Source organism: Brassica oleracea, chromosome C8, assembly GCF_000695525.1.
Source record: "Brassica oleracea var. oleracea cultivar TO1000 chromosome C8, BOL, whole genome shotgun sequence".
Lineage (NCBI taxonomy): Eukaryota > Viridiplantae > Streptophyta > Magnoliopsida > Brassicales > Brassicaceae > Brassica > Brassica oleracea.
This window is the reverse complement of record NC_027755.1, coordinates 28648045-28660145: the sequence shown is the minus strand read 5'-3', so window position 1 is coordinate 28660145 and position 12101 is coordinate 28648045. Positions and strand designations below refer to the sequence as shown.

The 12101-nt window shown below is 37.1% G+C and overlaps 4 protein-coding genes across 4 annotated transcripts; 2 read left to right on the top strand and 2 right to left on the bottom strand.

The window, feature by feature from the left end:
- The first annotated feature begins 2613 nt into the window (after positions 1-2613).
- LOC106307141 (cytokinin riboside 5'-monophosphate phosphoribohydrolase LOG4-like) lies at positions 2614-5828 on the top strand. The gene is made up of 7 exons (XM_013744015.1): positions 2614-2841; positions 3268-3365; positions 3457-3487; positions 3792-3891; positions 4701-4771; positions 4852-4995; positions 5484-5828. Exons 1-7 carry the CDS (start codon positions 2716-2718, stop codon positions 5562-5564), a joined length of 651 nt encoding a protein of 216 aa, XP_013599469.1. The 5' UTR covers positions 2614-2715; the 3' UTR covers positions 5565-5828.
- On the bottom strand, positions 5813-7787 carry LOC106307140. Its single transcript, XM_013744013.1, has one exon. It carries the CDS (start codon positions 7503-7505, stop codon positions 5994-5996), a length of 1512 nt encoding a protein of 503 aa, XP_013599467.1. The 5' UTR covers positions 7506-7787; the 3' UTR covers positions 5813-5993.
- Positions 7788-8638: 851 nt separating this feature from the next.
- LOC106311685 (60S ribosomal protein L12-2-like) lies at positions 8639-9353 on the top strand. Its single transcript, XM_013748940.1, has one exon. It carries the CDS (start codon positions 8716-8718, stop codon positions 9214-9216), a length of 501 nt encoding a protein of 166 aa, XP_013604394.1. The 5' UTR covers positions 8639-8715; the 3' UTR covers positions 9217-9353.
- A 690-nt stretch (positions 9354-10043) lies between these two features.
- On the bottom strand, positions 10044-12018 carry LOC106311683. The gene has a single exon (XM_013748937.1). The coding sequence runs from the start codon at positions 11734-11736 to the stop codon at positions 10225-10227; it is 1512 nt and encodes a 503-aa protein (XP_013604391.1). The 5' UTR covers positions 11737-12018; the 3' UTR covers positions 10044-10224.
- Positions 12019-12101: the final 83 nt, after the last annotated feature.

Here is a 12101-nt window from a genome sequence, read left to right as displayed (position 1 = left end):
CGATGACACCTTATATGTTACTTTTTCTTATATGTTATATTTTGAATTTTTTAAGACGATTTTAAATTACAAAAATATAAGTTTTCCTTAAGTATACGACTAAAAACATTAAAATGACATGTATCAATTCGATGGTTGATTTGAAAGCTTTCAAAACCATATGGAAGATAAAAGTCAAAATAATTCAACTGTGAAAACAATACTGTTCACTTTTTTCAAGAATGTGTTCGATGGAAAAAATAAAGTTTTTATGTCATAATTTGTTTAATTTCCAATCCGATCAACCCATGATGTATTAATTATAGTTTTGTTCCATTATTTTTAATAAAAATTGATCTGATCCATCGGAAAGAAATTATATAATAACAACAAAAAATATTATATATATATATAAATAAAATGATCAAATATATAAAAGAAACTATCGATAATATATACAAATAAATTCATCCTACGCAAAACGCATGTCTTATCCTAGTAAAAAGTAAAAGCCATAACTCGATCACTTTGTGTTTCTTATTTCGATCATCAATGGCACGTTGCTCCATAACCCAAACATCACCATCTCCAGTTATACATATTACATATACGGATAGATTTCATTAGTCCATTAACCAGTGTTTTGAAAACCGGACCGGACAGGCCGGTCGAACCGGTCCGACCGTGGCTCGTTGAAGAAGCCGAGTCCGGTTCGGTTTAAAACTCGAATTTGAGAAAACCCGGTGAAACCGGTAAAACCGGTGAAACCAGCTACAAACCGGTAAAACCGGTGACCCGGTTCAACTTCAAAACCCGGTTCTAAAGAAATCAACATATAATTAATGTCTTTTCAATTTTTATTAAAATTTAATATTTCATAATCAATACTTAATGTTTAATAAATGTTTAAAATAAACTCTTTTTGACTTTCATATTCTATTCTCATTTTGCCATATTAGTAAAATTTAAGACTTTTAATTGTAAAAATTAATAAATACGTAATTTAAACGGTCAATCATTTATTTATTTTTATCAATTCAGTTGATATACTATTAATTTGTTAACTGTATATATGACTAAACTTATGGTTATTATTTATTATCTAATTAATCAAAGAGAACATAGAACATATTATACGTAGAACTACATTTTAGATCCAAATAGTATAAATATATGATTATATATATTTATTTATTCTTAAATAGAAAACCGGGTTGAACCTATTGAACCGGTCTGACCATTCAACCAGTAGTTATATCGGGTCAGTATCCGGTCCGGTTTTAAAAACATTGCCATTAACCGATCTCTTCCTTTACTCATCAGTCATCACTCGTTTGGTCACACTTTCATTTAAATATTAGTGTTGAAATAAATTACATTTGGACCCATCTTACATGTCCAGATATATGTTGACAATGAATTATATTTTCGAAAATGGAATTTTTGTTCTGTTTCTTGTAAAAGGAAACTAAAAAGTGAAGTAGCTTTATATCTAAATCAGTTTCTTTGTCACTTCCCATTAACTTCTCGCACGACAAATTTAAACATCATTGTGAAAGATATAATAATTATGCAAGGAAAAATTCCTTTTCAAGTATGTGGTTTATAATTGAAGTATTCATATATATATATATATATATAATATATATATATGGTTATCAAATACATTAAAAGCAATTCTCCTAAATAGATTATTTTCAAATTTTGGTCACAAAAATATATCATAAAGAGAAAAATGACCAAAATGTTTCATTTAATAGGTAAAAAGACCATACTATCCTAGATATATATAAAAATAAAAAGTAAAAAAAAATGATGACAAAAAAAGATTAAAAAAAAAATAAATAATTTTTTTTATAGTTTTAGATTATATGTTTTCAAATTCGAAATTTTTTATAAAAAAAAATTCAAAATTTTTTATTTATTTATTTTTTTTCAAATTTTCCTTTTGTAATTTGAAAATACTTTTTGAAACTATTTTTAAATTTTTTATTTTTAATATTTATTTTTTATTTTATAAAATTTTAAACCCCAATCCCAATATCCATCCCTTAACTTTAAACTTTAGGGGTATAAATGTATATTTACTTCTTTAATGAAATATTTTGGTCATTTTGATCCTTAAAGTCTATATTTGTGACCAAAATTTTTTTAGTGATATCCTAGAGTATTTATGAGTAATGATAAAATAGTTTTAATAACCTGATGAGATTGTGTTTTTAAAATGTTGCAACAATATTTTAATTTCTAAGAGCATGATTAATCTGAAGTTTTTAGAATGAGGTTATTATCGGAAGTTAAGAAATTGTTTCTTAATTTTTAACTAAAAAAGTTAAGAACCGGTTCTTAAATAAAGATTCTAAGAACTGGTTCTTAGTTTTTTAGTTAAAAGTTAAGAAACAATTTCTTAACTTCCGATATAAACTCTACTCTAAGAACCCCGGGTTAATCGTGGTATGAGATAAGCTGGTTTGGGGAACAAGTGAAAAACTTCAAGGAAGTGGTCCACGCGTGCCAACATGAACTTGTATGCGCGGGTGGGTAGTTGCTACGCGCGTGCTTAATTCTCTCACGTGTGAAATTAATTGTCCAAGATTACGTCAAATAACTTAAACCTGAATAATTAAGACATGACGAGAAAACGCACTCTTTCTTTGACACTTGTACGGTGTGTACCTCTCTCTCTCTCGTTTATGTTCTGGAGGAAGCTTGAGCTCTCACCTGTCATCGTAATCAATGGAGGTCAATACTAAAACAATAATACAAAAGTCGAAGTTTGGAAGAATCTGTGTGTTCTGTGGAAGCAGCCAAGGCAAGAAGAGTAGTTACCAAGATGCTGCTGTCGATCTTGGCAACGAATTGGTATTTTACATACGTTTCTCCATCATTTATTTATTTAGTTTTGACTGTTTATGTTCACCGTATGTTTTTTTTTTTTTTTGGTGAAAATGTTCACCGTATGTTTGTGTCTATGTTTTGTTTCGTCCTCTTGTTTTTGCAAATGCAGAGCATTTCGTCTGTTTTCGTAATAAGTATTCTTGATATGTAAAACTTATGCTTCTTTGACAACTCAAAAGATTAGAATTTTCTTTTTCTTCATTTTATTATATTCAACTTTTATGATTGGGGAACCCATACATATCGCATGGTGAATGTTTGTTTCCTTAAATGATAGTAACAAATAGAGTATCTTCGGTTTTAATTTCCTCTTCTTAGCTCATTTATCAGTCTATCTGTGATAACAAAACAATATGGCTGAGTTTCCTCTGTTTTGTTTGCTTTTTACAGGTTTCAAGGAACATTGATCTTGTCTATGGAGGTGGAAGCATAGGGTTGATGGGTTTTGTTTCACAAGCTGTTCATGATGGTGGTCGTCATGTTATTGGGTAATTCTTTATCTAATCACTTAATCAGAGGAATACATACTAACAAGCCTCTCTTTTTTTTTTGTCATCTTTGTTGTCATTTTTACCACAGAGTTATTCCCAAGATACTCATGCCTAGAGAGGTATGCTTGCTATAAGCCCTGAGAACAAATATTTGAGTTTTTTTTTGAGTTTGCTTATTGATTCGTCTTTGTTAACTGTTGTTTACAAATCCCTAAACCAAACCCTTTCATATTAAACACTAGTTTTAAATGGTGGAGAGCTTAATAACTAAGTCTTGTAAGGAAATTTAAAATAAGCCAATTTGATTACATTGCCATCATTGCTTATGGTCATAGAACATCCTAAAGCTGCTTTTTCTTTCTTTCTTTTAATTTTATTAAAATTTTGAAGATTATTGGTTAAATGGGGTTCTCTTTTTGGCAGTTAACTGGTGAAACAGTAGGAGAAGTAAGAGCAGTTGCAGATATGCATCAGAGAAAAGCAGAGATGGCTAGACACTCTGATGCTTTTATTGCCTTACCAGGTTAGTACTTGTTCAAAGTCCTATCAGTTTTTTAAATCTTTGTTGTCTCTCTATAAGTCTCTGTTACTAGCTCGGTTCTCCAAACAAGTAATGATTATGTAAGATTAAACTGGTCAAAGTCTAGTGACAGCGTTGTTTAGAATCTAATAAGCATCTTTCTAGGCTTTTGTAATTTCTTAATTGTTTAAGTCCAAACCAACTAAAAAAAGAATAATAATGATGATTAAAAAAGCACTGTAAAGGGTTTAGCTCTTTGAATAGTTTGCCAAAGAGGTGGGAAAGAAACATTGGGTTAAACAGGTTGTCTTGGTCACAGACTCAAGCCGTAGTGTGAAAGCTATTCTTTTATGTTGAAAATATAATTTTGTTATGATTTTGGGGTTTTTATATGGTCAATTTTTAAAAATATAATACGCCTTGACCCATCCAGGCATCCACATCTTGCACTGAAAATTAGACCAAACTCTTCTCTTTGCTCTGTTTCTTTGTTATTTGCCTTTTACTGGGGAGATACTTACTCTATATAGCTTGTGATGTAGTGTTACTGTGACCAAAGTTTTAATTTTTATTACCTGTTTCATATAGAAAGACGAAACCTGAAACACTCGTAGAGACAAAGCATGTTTTGCCCATATAGGAAGGTCTTGTTCTTCAATAAGACCCCCTGCTTTTGTGATCATGTCTATATCTGAACACAGTCAGAAGACTGTCTATACAGAAGCAGCATATTTTCGTTGAATTGACCATATCATAATAACAAGAATAATAATAATAGTGTATATAATATTTTTTTGCTTTTGAAATTGCAGGTGGATATGGAACACTTGAAGAACTGTTGGAGGTCATAACATGGGCTCAACTTGGGATACATGACAAACCGGTAAAGACCCATCATTATAATCCTCTTAAAGATACAAACAGAAAGTCATCAAAGAGCTGATTGTCATTGTTTTGATGCAGGTTGGTTTGCTTAATGTTGATGGATACTACAACTCTTTGCTCTCCTTCATTGATAAAGCTGTTGAAGAAGGATTCATCAGTCCAAACGCACGCCAGATTATAATCTCTGCACCTACCGCTAAGGAGCTTGTAAAGAAACTTGAGGTAACTTGTCAACTGGAATTTTGATGCATCCAAAAGAAAGAAACTGATACGTACGAAGCAGAACGACCACCGATCCTCTTTCACTACAGGCGTAGAGGCCAAGCAAAAGGGGAGTGAGGGGAAGGACAGCTGGCTAAGGAATAATAAGGAGAAAGGAATAAGGGTCGTTATCATGTAGATATTGCATCACATGGCCTGTCGTGAGGTGTGCTTGTCGTGACTCGCAAACGCTAGTGGCAAACGCAAACGTTGGTGGGCATTCACGAGGTCCGTAGAGTCTATAAAAGTAGAGAGTCGTTTGTTGTCTTTATCATCTTGGTGGATCAAAGTTGTAGTAGGAGTAGAGAGTCCTTTAACGTCTCTGAGAACTTTGTTTCATTCAATAAAATTTGTCTTTTTCCTTGTTCTTGAGAGTTTATACGAAAGAGATAAGTAAATCTTATCAGAAACATATAAACTGTGTTGTTGTTGTTGTTGTCCGTTTGCAGGAATATTCGCCTTGCCATGAAAGTGTTGCGTCAAAGCTTTGCTGGGAGATTGAGCGGATTGGCTACTCTTCTGGAGACTGATACGAATCAGAATCTAGATAAACATATAAACTATAACTATTTGAATGTCAGGAGATTTCAAGATAGATCGTACTTAAGGAAGGAAACTAAATTTTAAGATCTTAGAAGCTTTTGATTAGGAGGGTAAACTACAATTTCAACTCACGGAGGAAAGTCTTTTGTGTAAATTACTACTTTTCTTAATGTTAAATGTTTCTACTTATTTTCCTCTAATCAATTGATGTAAAACTTTATAAGCAAACAAAAAAAACGAATCAGAATCTGAACTTCATATTAAAAGAGAATCAACTTAGGTTGTCTGTACAACATCTGACTCAACTGAGTTCACACAAACAGCTACACTCTCATGGTTACAAGACTAAGATTCACACAGTAATGACTTACTCTTAACCTCTATCCTCTTATACAATAAAGCTACCTGATTAGAGATTAGATTGATTCATCTTCTTCGTCAGTTTCACCAAGACCATAGCAGAACTCTTCTGAACTAGATGAGTACTCAGTCTCTAACCCCTTAAGCTTCTGCATTGCATCTTGTACATCAAAGAAAAGAGCATCTTTAGCTGCTCTCACGTTCGTCTGATTATCCATAGGTCTAACGTTCTCTTTCCCAACCAGCCGTCTATACTCTGCTTTTCTTTTAGCTTCCCTCACATGAAGATGATCAATGTACTTCTCATGCAACGCCTTGTTTTTAACCTGTTTCAGCACTGGAGGACTAACGAGATTTGCTTGATCTTTACTAGAGCCAGGCATTGGACTTTCAATGATCCTCGGAAGACTTTTCCCTTTCTCCGTTGGAGTTGAGAGAAAGCTGCCTGTGGCGCCAGGCTCAAGAACTGAGAAGAGATCAAATCCAAGACCTTGATCCATATGATTCTGCTTCTCCACTAGATGCCTGATCGCTTTCTTGGAGAGATTGCCTTTTCGCTGACGTATCTTAGTCTTTGTTGGTGAAATGGGTTTCAGTAGTTTGCTTGCGGATAGCGAGAACTGAGGGATTGGTGATAGGTTCGACATCCTGGCTCTTGACCTAGGCTGAGTTTGACGCGGAGTGATGAGATCTGCGTTGACTCTGTCGAAACACTCCTGAGCAGATTTTCCAGGGACCATCTTAGAAACCTTTTTCCAGAAGTTAGGACTTGGCTTCACTGTCAGATAAGCTCCCTGTAAAGCTAACTCTAGCTCATCTGTCCATCCTCTCTCGTTCTTTGTCTTAAATCCTTCTTCCTTGTCTATTCTCTTCCCTTCATCAGCTTTTGGCGGTTCGTTTTCCTTTGCAAGTTTCCTCCTTTTAACCTCATTAAGGCAGGGACTAACTTCTTCTTCTTCATCCTCATCATAACAATCACAATCAATACATATCTGCTTAGTATTTGGACAAGGACGGCTTCTACTTATGTCCTTAGATCTCACACCATTTGCTTTCCCTTCACTAAGACGAACGCTAACATCTTCTTCTTCTTCAGAATCTCTAAGTATCTGCTTAGTCTTTGAACGTGGACGGCTTCTACTAGATCTGACACCATCACCTCCACTTGATTTGGTACTATTACAACTACTCAAAACACTGTTACCTGATCGAAGATGATACAGAGAACTTCCTCCTCCTTCACTAGAGAATCTAGGAGAGCGTCTCAGAGTATAAGAGCCAGAGGATGGGGTAGATGCAGGCTTCGCGGAACTAAAAGGTGGAGACTTTTCTTTGCCGGCGTCGGAAACCCCTCTTTTCGAAACCCTAAGCGACCGCCTCAGCGATCCTGGGGATTTCTTGGCTTCTGGTCCGAGTTCGCGGCGGATTCTCCTCGGTGGTGGTTCAGAGCCAAAGCTCAGATCTTTCGTGGGTTTTCCTTCACTACGCAGAGAGACAAGCCTCGCGGATCGGCGAAGAACACATGTAGCGGGTTGCGGCGAGACGACGGGGGATTTCTTTCTCGACATTTTTCAACGGAGCTGACGGATCAAAGAGGCGCGAATTGGAGAAGAAGGAAGTAAGCGGAGGAGCGATAATCGGAGATTCGTAAAACCCTACAACGCCTGGACTCGTCGAGAATCCGAATAAAGAAAAAAAAGGAGAAACTTTGCTGCTTCAACACCTTAATCTCGCCAACGGAAGTTGATTTTTCTCCCAAATGGTTGCTTGGAGAATCAGAGATTATCATCCATCTGTTAGATTCTGCTTTCGAATTTCATTATCGGGAAGTGGTGGCGACTAGTGAGTGACACTTGTTTTGGTTTAGCTATTTTTTAAATTCAAAGCCGCTGATGAAATCTAAAGTTTTGAGTAAAGTTACAAAGCCCATATGTTACTGGACTGGACCTAACTGTTTATGGAGGATGATGACAAACTTTTAAACCATAAACATAAACCTATTAAGACTGTCCAACAGAAAACCACAGTCCAGTTTCAATAATTAAGAACACTTCTGATCTATTTATTCATCTTCTAAAATTGAGTGAGTAAAATAGAATTAAGTTTCACTATATTTCTACTCCAAGTTAGAGCAAAATACAGAGTAGTAACCAAAAATAAAATTATTTTATTTTTGTTTTACTCCGAATGAATGGAAAATGGAATGAAGTTAAAGAATTTTTTCCAATACAGAACTTTGAGTGGGAAATAGAATGAATTAGAAATGCCCTACAAGCCAAATGAGTTGAACTTGTAAGCTACAAATAAGAAACTAATTCTTATTTTTTTCCGAAACTTTATATCATCATAAAAAAGTATTTTCTTGCAAATGTTGAAACAACTTTTTTTGACTATCATGCTATCCCTTACCTAGTTCTTATAATAAAAAAAAAAATCTTATTTTATGACAAAATTGTGTTATATTAAGCATGACCATTGCCCAACAATCCTCCAAGGCTCCAAACTACGGTGTCAACCTAAAATTCCCAACATTCATCGAATTTGATCCAAACCCAAGTGATTCTAAAAATGCTATGCATTTATGAATTTCTTAAAACCCCATATATTATTGGGCCGGGTGGGCCGTTATACGAGAAGGACAAACTCGTAATTCAACAAATATAAAAGCCCTAGGTTTCAATCACATTTATTCAGAATCAAAACCCTAAAAATTCCATTTGCCTTTGTGCGCCCCCTCACACTCTCTCATTCCACACCAAAACCTAACAACAAACAACAATGCCGCCGAAGTTGGACCCCAGCCAGATCGTCGACGTCTACGTCCGCGTCACCGGCGGCGAAGTCGGAGCCGCGAGCTCCCTCGCCCCCAAGATCGGACCCCTCGGTCTCGCCCCGAAGAAGATCGGAGAAGACATCGCCAAGGAGACCGCCAAGGAGTGGAAAGGCCTCCGCGTCACCGTCAAGCTAACGGTTCAGAACCGTCAGGCGAAAGTCACGGTGGTTCCGTCCGCCGCGGCGCTCGTCATCAAGGCGTTGAAGGAGCCGGAGAGGGACCGTAAGAAGGTGAAGAACATCAAGCACAACGGGAACATTTCGTTTGACGATGTGGTTGAGATCGCGAGGATCATGAGGCCGAGATCGATTGCCAAGGAGCTGAGTGGGACCGTGAGGGAGATTCTCGGGACGTGTGTGTCTGTTGGGTGTACTGTTGATGGGAAGGACCCCAAGGATCTCCAGCAGGAGATTCAGGAGGGTGAGATTGACATCCCTGAGAACTAAGTAAGGATCAAAGAAAAGATGTTGTCTTTCTTGTTTTATCTTATCGTTAGATGCTTTCTTGTTTTCAATTACAATGACTCGCGTTTTGGATTATTATTATTATTATCTCCGTTGAAATGGTTTATCATTTTGCGATTGAAAGCTTAGCTTTTGCGGAAATGCTTTGTTTGGTTGGTGATGATGTTCTTTGCTATTGTGTTCTTAAAGTTGGGAGCTTTGAACTGTTTAGGTTGTGCTTGTTTTCTTGATAATGGTATCTTGCTTATTGATGGTAGAAAGATGGAAACTTTACTCTCTTTGATTTGATTTCTAGAATGGTTGTTGTTTGGGTTCACTGCATGATTATCATTAACGATTAGTCTCATCCCCTTTGGTCTCTGCTGCATCCGTCTCTGCTGCATACTGATATCTTATCACTCTTCCCTCTTTATTCAAAGTCGAGTTTATGTAACCTTGAAACATATAAACTGTGTTGTTGTTGTTGTTGTCCGTTTGCAGGAATATTCGCCTTGCCATGAAAGTGTTGCGTCAAAGCTTTGCTGGGAGATTGAGCGGATTGGCTACTCTTCTGGAGACTGATACGAATCAGAATCTAGATAAACATATAAACTATAACTATTTGAATGTCAGGAGATTTCAAGATAGATCGTACTTAAGGAAGGAAACTAAATTTTAAGATCTTAGAAGCTTTTGATTAGGAGGGTAAACTACAATTTCAACTCACGGAGGAAAGTCTTTTGTGTAAATTACTACTTTTCTTAATGTTAAATGTTTCTACTTATTTTCCTCTAATCAATTGATGTAAAACTTTATAAGCAAACAAAAAAAACGAATCAGAATCTGAACTTCATATTAAAAGAGAATCAACTTAGGTTGTCTGTACAACATCTGACTCAACTGAGTTCACACAAACAGCTACACTCTCATGGTTACAAGACTAAGATTCACACAGTAATGACTTACTCTTAACCTCTATCCTCTTATACAATAAAGCTACCTGATTAGAGATTAGATTGATTCATCTTCTTCGTCAGTTTCACCAAGACCATAGCAGAACTCTTCTGAACTAGATGAGTACTCAGTCTCTAACCCCTTAAGCTTCTGCATTGCATCTTGTACATCAAAGAAAAGAGCATCTTTAGCTGCTCTCACGTTCGTCTGATTATCCATAGGTCTAACGTTCTCTTTCCCAACCAGCCGTCTATACTCTGCTTTTCTTTTAGCTTCCCTCACATGAAGATGATCAATGTACTTCTCATGCAACGCCTTGTTTTTAACCTGTTTCAGCACTGGAGGACTAACGAGATTTGCTTGATCTTTACTAGAGCCAGGCATTGGACTTTCAATGATCCTCGGAAGACTTTTCCCTTTCTCCGTTGGAGTTGAGAGAAAGCTGCCTGTGGCGCCAGGCTCAAGAACTGAGAAGAGATCAAATCCAAGACCTTGATCCATATGATTCTGCTTCTCCACTAGATGCCTGATCGCTTTCTTGGAGAGATTGCCTTTTCGCTGACGTATCTTAGTCTTTGTTGGTGAAATGGGTTTCAGTAGTTTGCTTGCGGATAGCGAGAACTGAGGGATTGGTGATAGGTTCGACATCCTGGCTCTTGACCTAGGCTGAGTTTGACGCGGAGTGATGAGATCTGCGTTGACTCTGTCGAAACACTCCTGAGCAGATTTTCCAGGGACCATCTTAGAAACCTTTTTCCAGAAGTTAGGACTTGGCTTCACTGTCAGATAAGCTCCCTGTAAAGCTAACTCTAGCTCATCTGTCCATCCTCTCTCGTTCTTTGTCTTAAATCCTTCTTCCTTGTCTATTCTCTTCCCTTCATCAGCTTTTGGCGGTTCGTTTTCCTTTGCAAGTTTCCTCCTTTTAACCTCATTAAGGCAGGGACTAACTTCTTCTTCTTCATCCTCATCATAACAATCACAATCAATACATATCTGCTTAGTATTTGGACAAGGACGGCTTCTACTTATGTCCTTAGATCTCACACCATTTGCTTTCCCTTCACTAAGACGAACGCTAACATCTTCTTCTTCTTCAGAATCTCTAAGTATCTGCTTAGTCTTTGAACGTGGACGGCTTCTACTAGATCTGACACCATCACCTCCACTTGATTTGGTACTATTACAACTACTCAAAACACTGTTACCTGATCGAAGATGATACAGAGAACTTCCTCCTCCTTCACTAGAGAATCTAGGAGAGCGTCTCAGAGTATAAGAGCCAGAGGATGGGGTAGATGCAGGCTTCGCGGAACTAAAAGGTGGAGACTTTTCTTTGCCGGCGTCGGAAACCCCTCTTTTCGAAACCCTAAGCGACCGCCTCAGCGATCCTGGGGATTTCTTGGCTTCTGGTCCGAGTTCGCGGCGGATTCTCCTCGGTGGTGGTTCAGAGCCAAAGCTCAGATCTTTCGTGGGTTTTCCTTCACTACGCAGAGAGACAAGCCTCGCGGATCGGCGAAGAACACATGTAGCGGGTTGCGGCGAGACGACGGGGGATTTCTTTCTCGACATTTTTCAACGGAGCTGACGGATCAAAGAGGCGCGAATTGGAGAAGAAGGAAGTAAGCGGAGGAGCGATAATCGGAGATTCGTAAAACCCTACAACGCCTGGACTCGTCGAGAATCCGAATAAAGAAAAAAAAGGAGAAACTTTGCTGCTTCAACACCTTAATCTCGCCAACGGAAGTTGATTTTTCTCCCAAATGGTTGCTTGGAGAATCAGAGATTATCATCCATCTGTTAGATTCTGCTTTCGAATTTCATTATCGGGAAGTGGTGGCGACTAGTGAGTGACACTTGTTTTGGTTTAGCTATTTTTTAAATTCAAAGCCGCTGATGAAATCTAAAGTTTTGAGTAAAGTTACAAAGCCCATATG

Bases quoted from the DNA above. Each gene is read 5' to 3' on its own strand.
- LOC106311683 (XM_013748937.1), bottom strand. From the start codon at position 11,736: ATGTCGAGAAAGAAATCCCCCGTCGTCTCGCCGCAACCCGCTACATGT.
- LOC106307140 (XM_013744013.1), bottom strand. From the start codon at position 7,505: ATGTCGAGAAAGAAATCCCCCGTCGTCTCGCCGCAACCCGCTACATGT.
- LOC106307141 (XM_013744015.1), top strand. From the start codon at position 2,716: ATGGAGGTCAATACTAAAACAATAATACAAAAGTCGAAGTTTGGAAGA. The intron at 3,892-4,700 runs GTTAGTACTTGT...TTGAAATTGCAG, and splicing joins TGCTTTTATTGCCTTACCAG to GTGGATATGGAACACTTGAA. The intron at 4,772-4,851 runs GTAAAGACCCAT...GTTTTGATGCAG, and splicing joins TTGGGATACATGACAAACCG to GTTGGTTTGCTTAATGTTGA.
- LOC106311685 (XM_013748940.1), top strand. From the start codon at position 8,716: ATGCCGCCGAAGTTGGACCCCAGCCAGATCGTCGACGTCTACGTCCGC.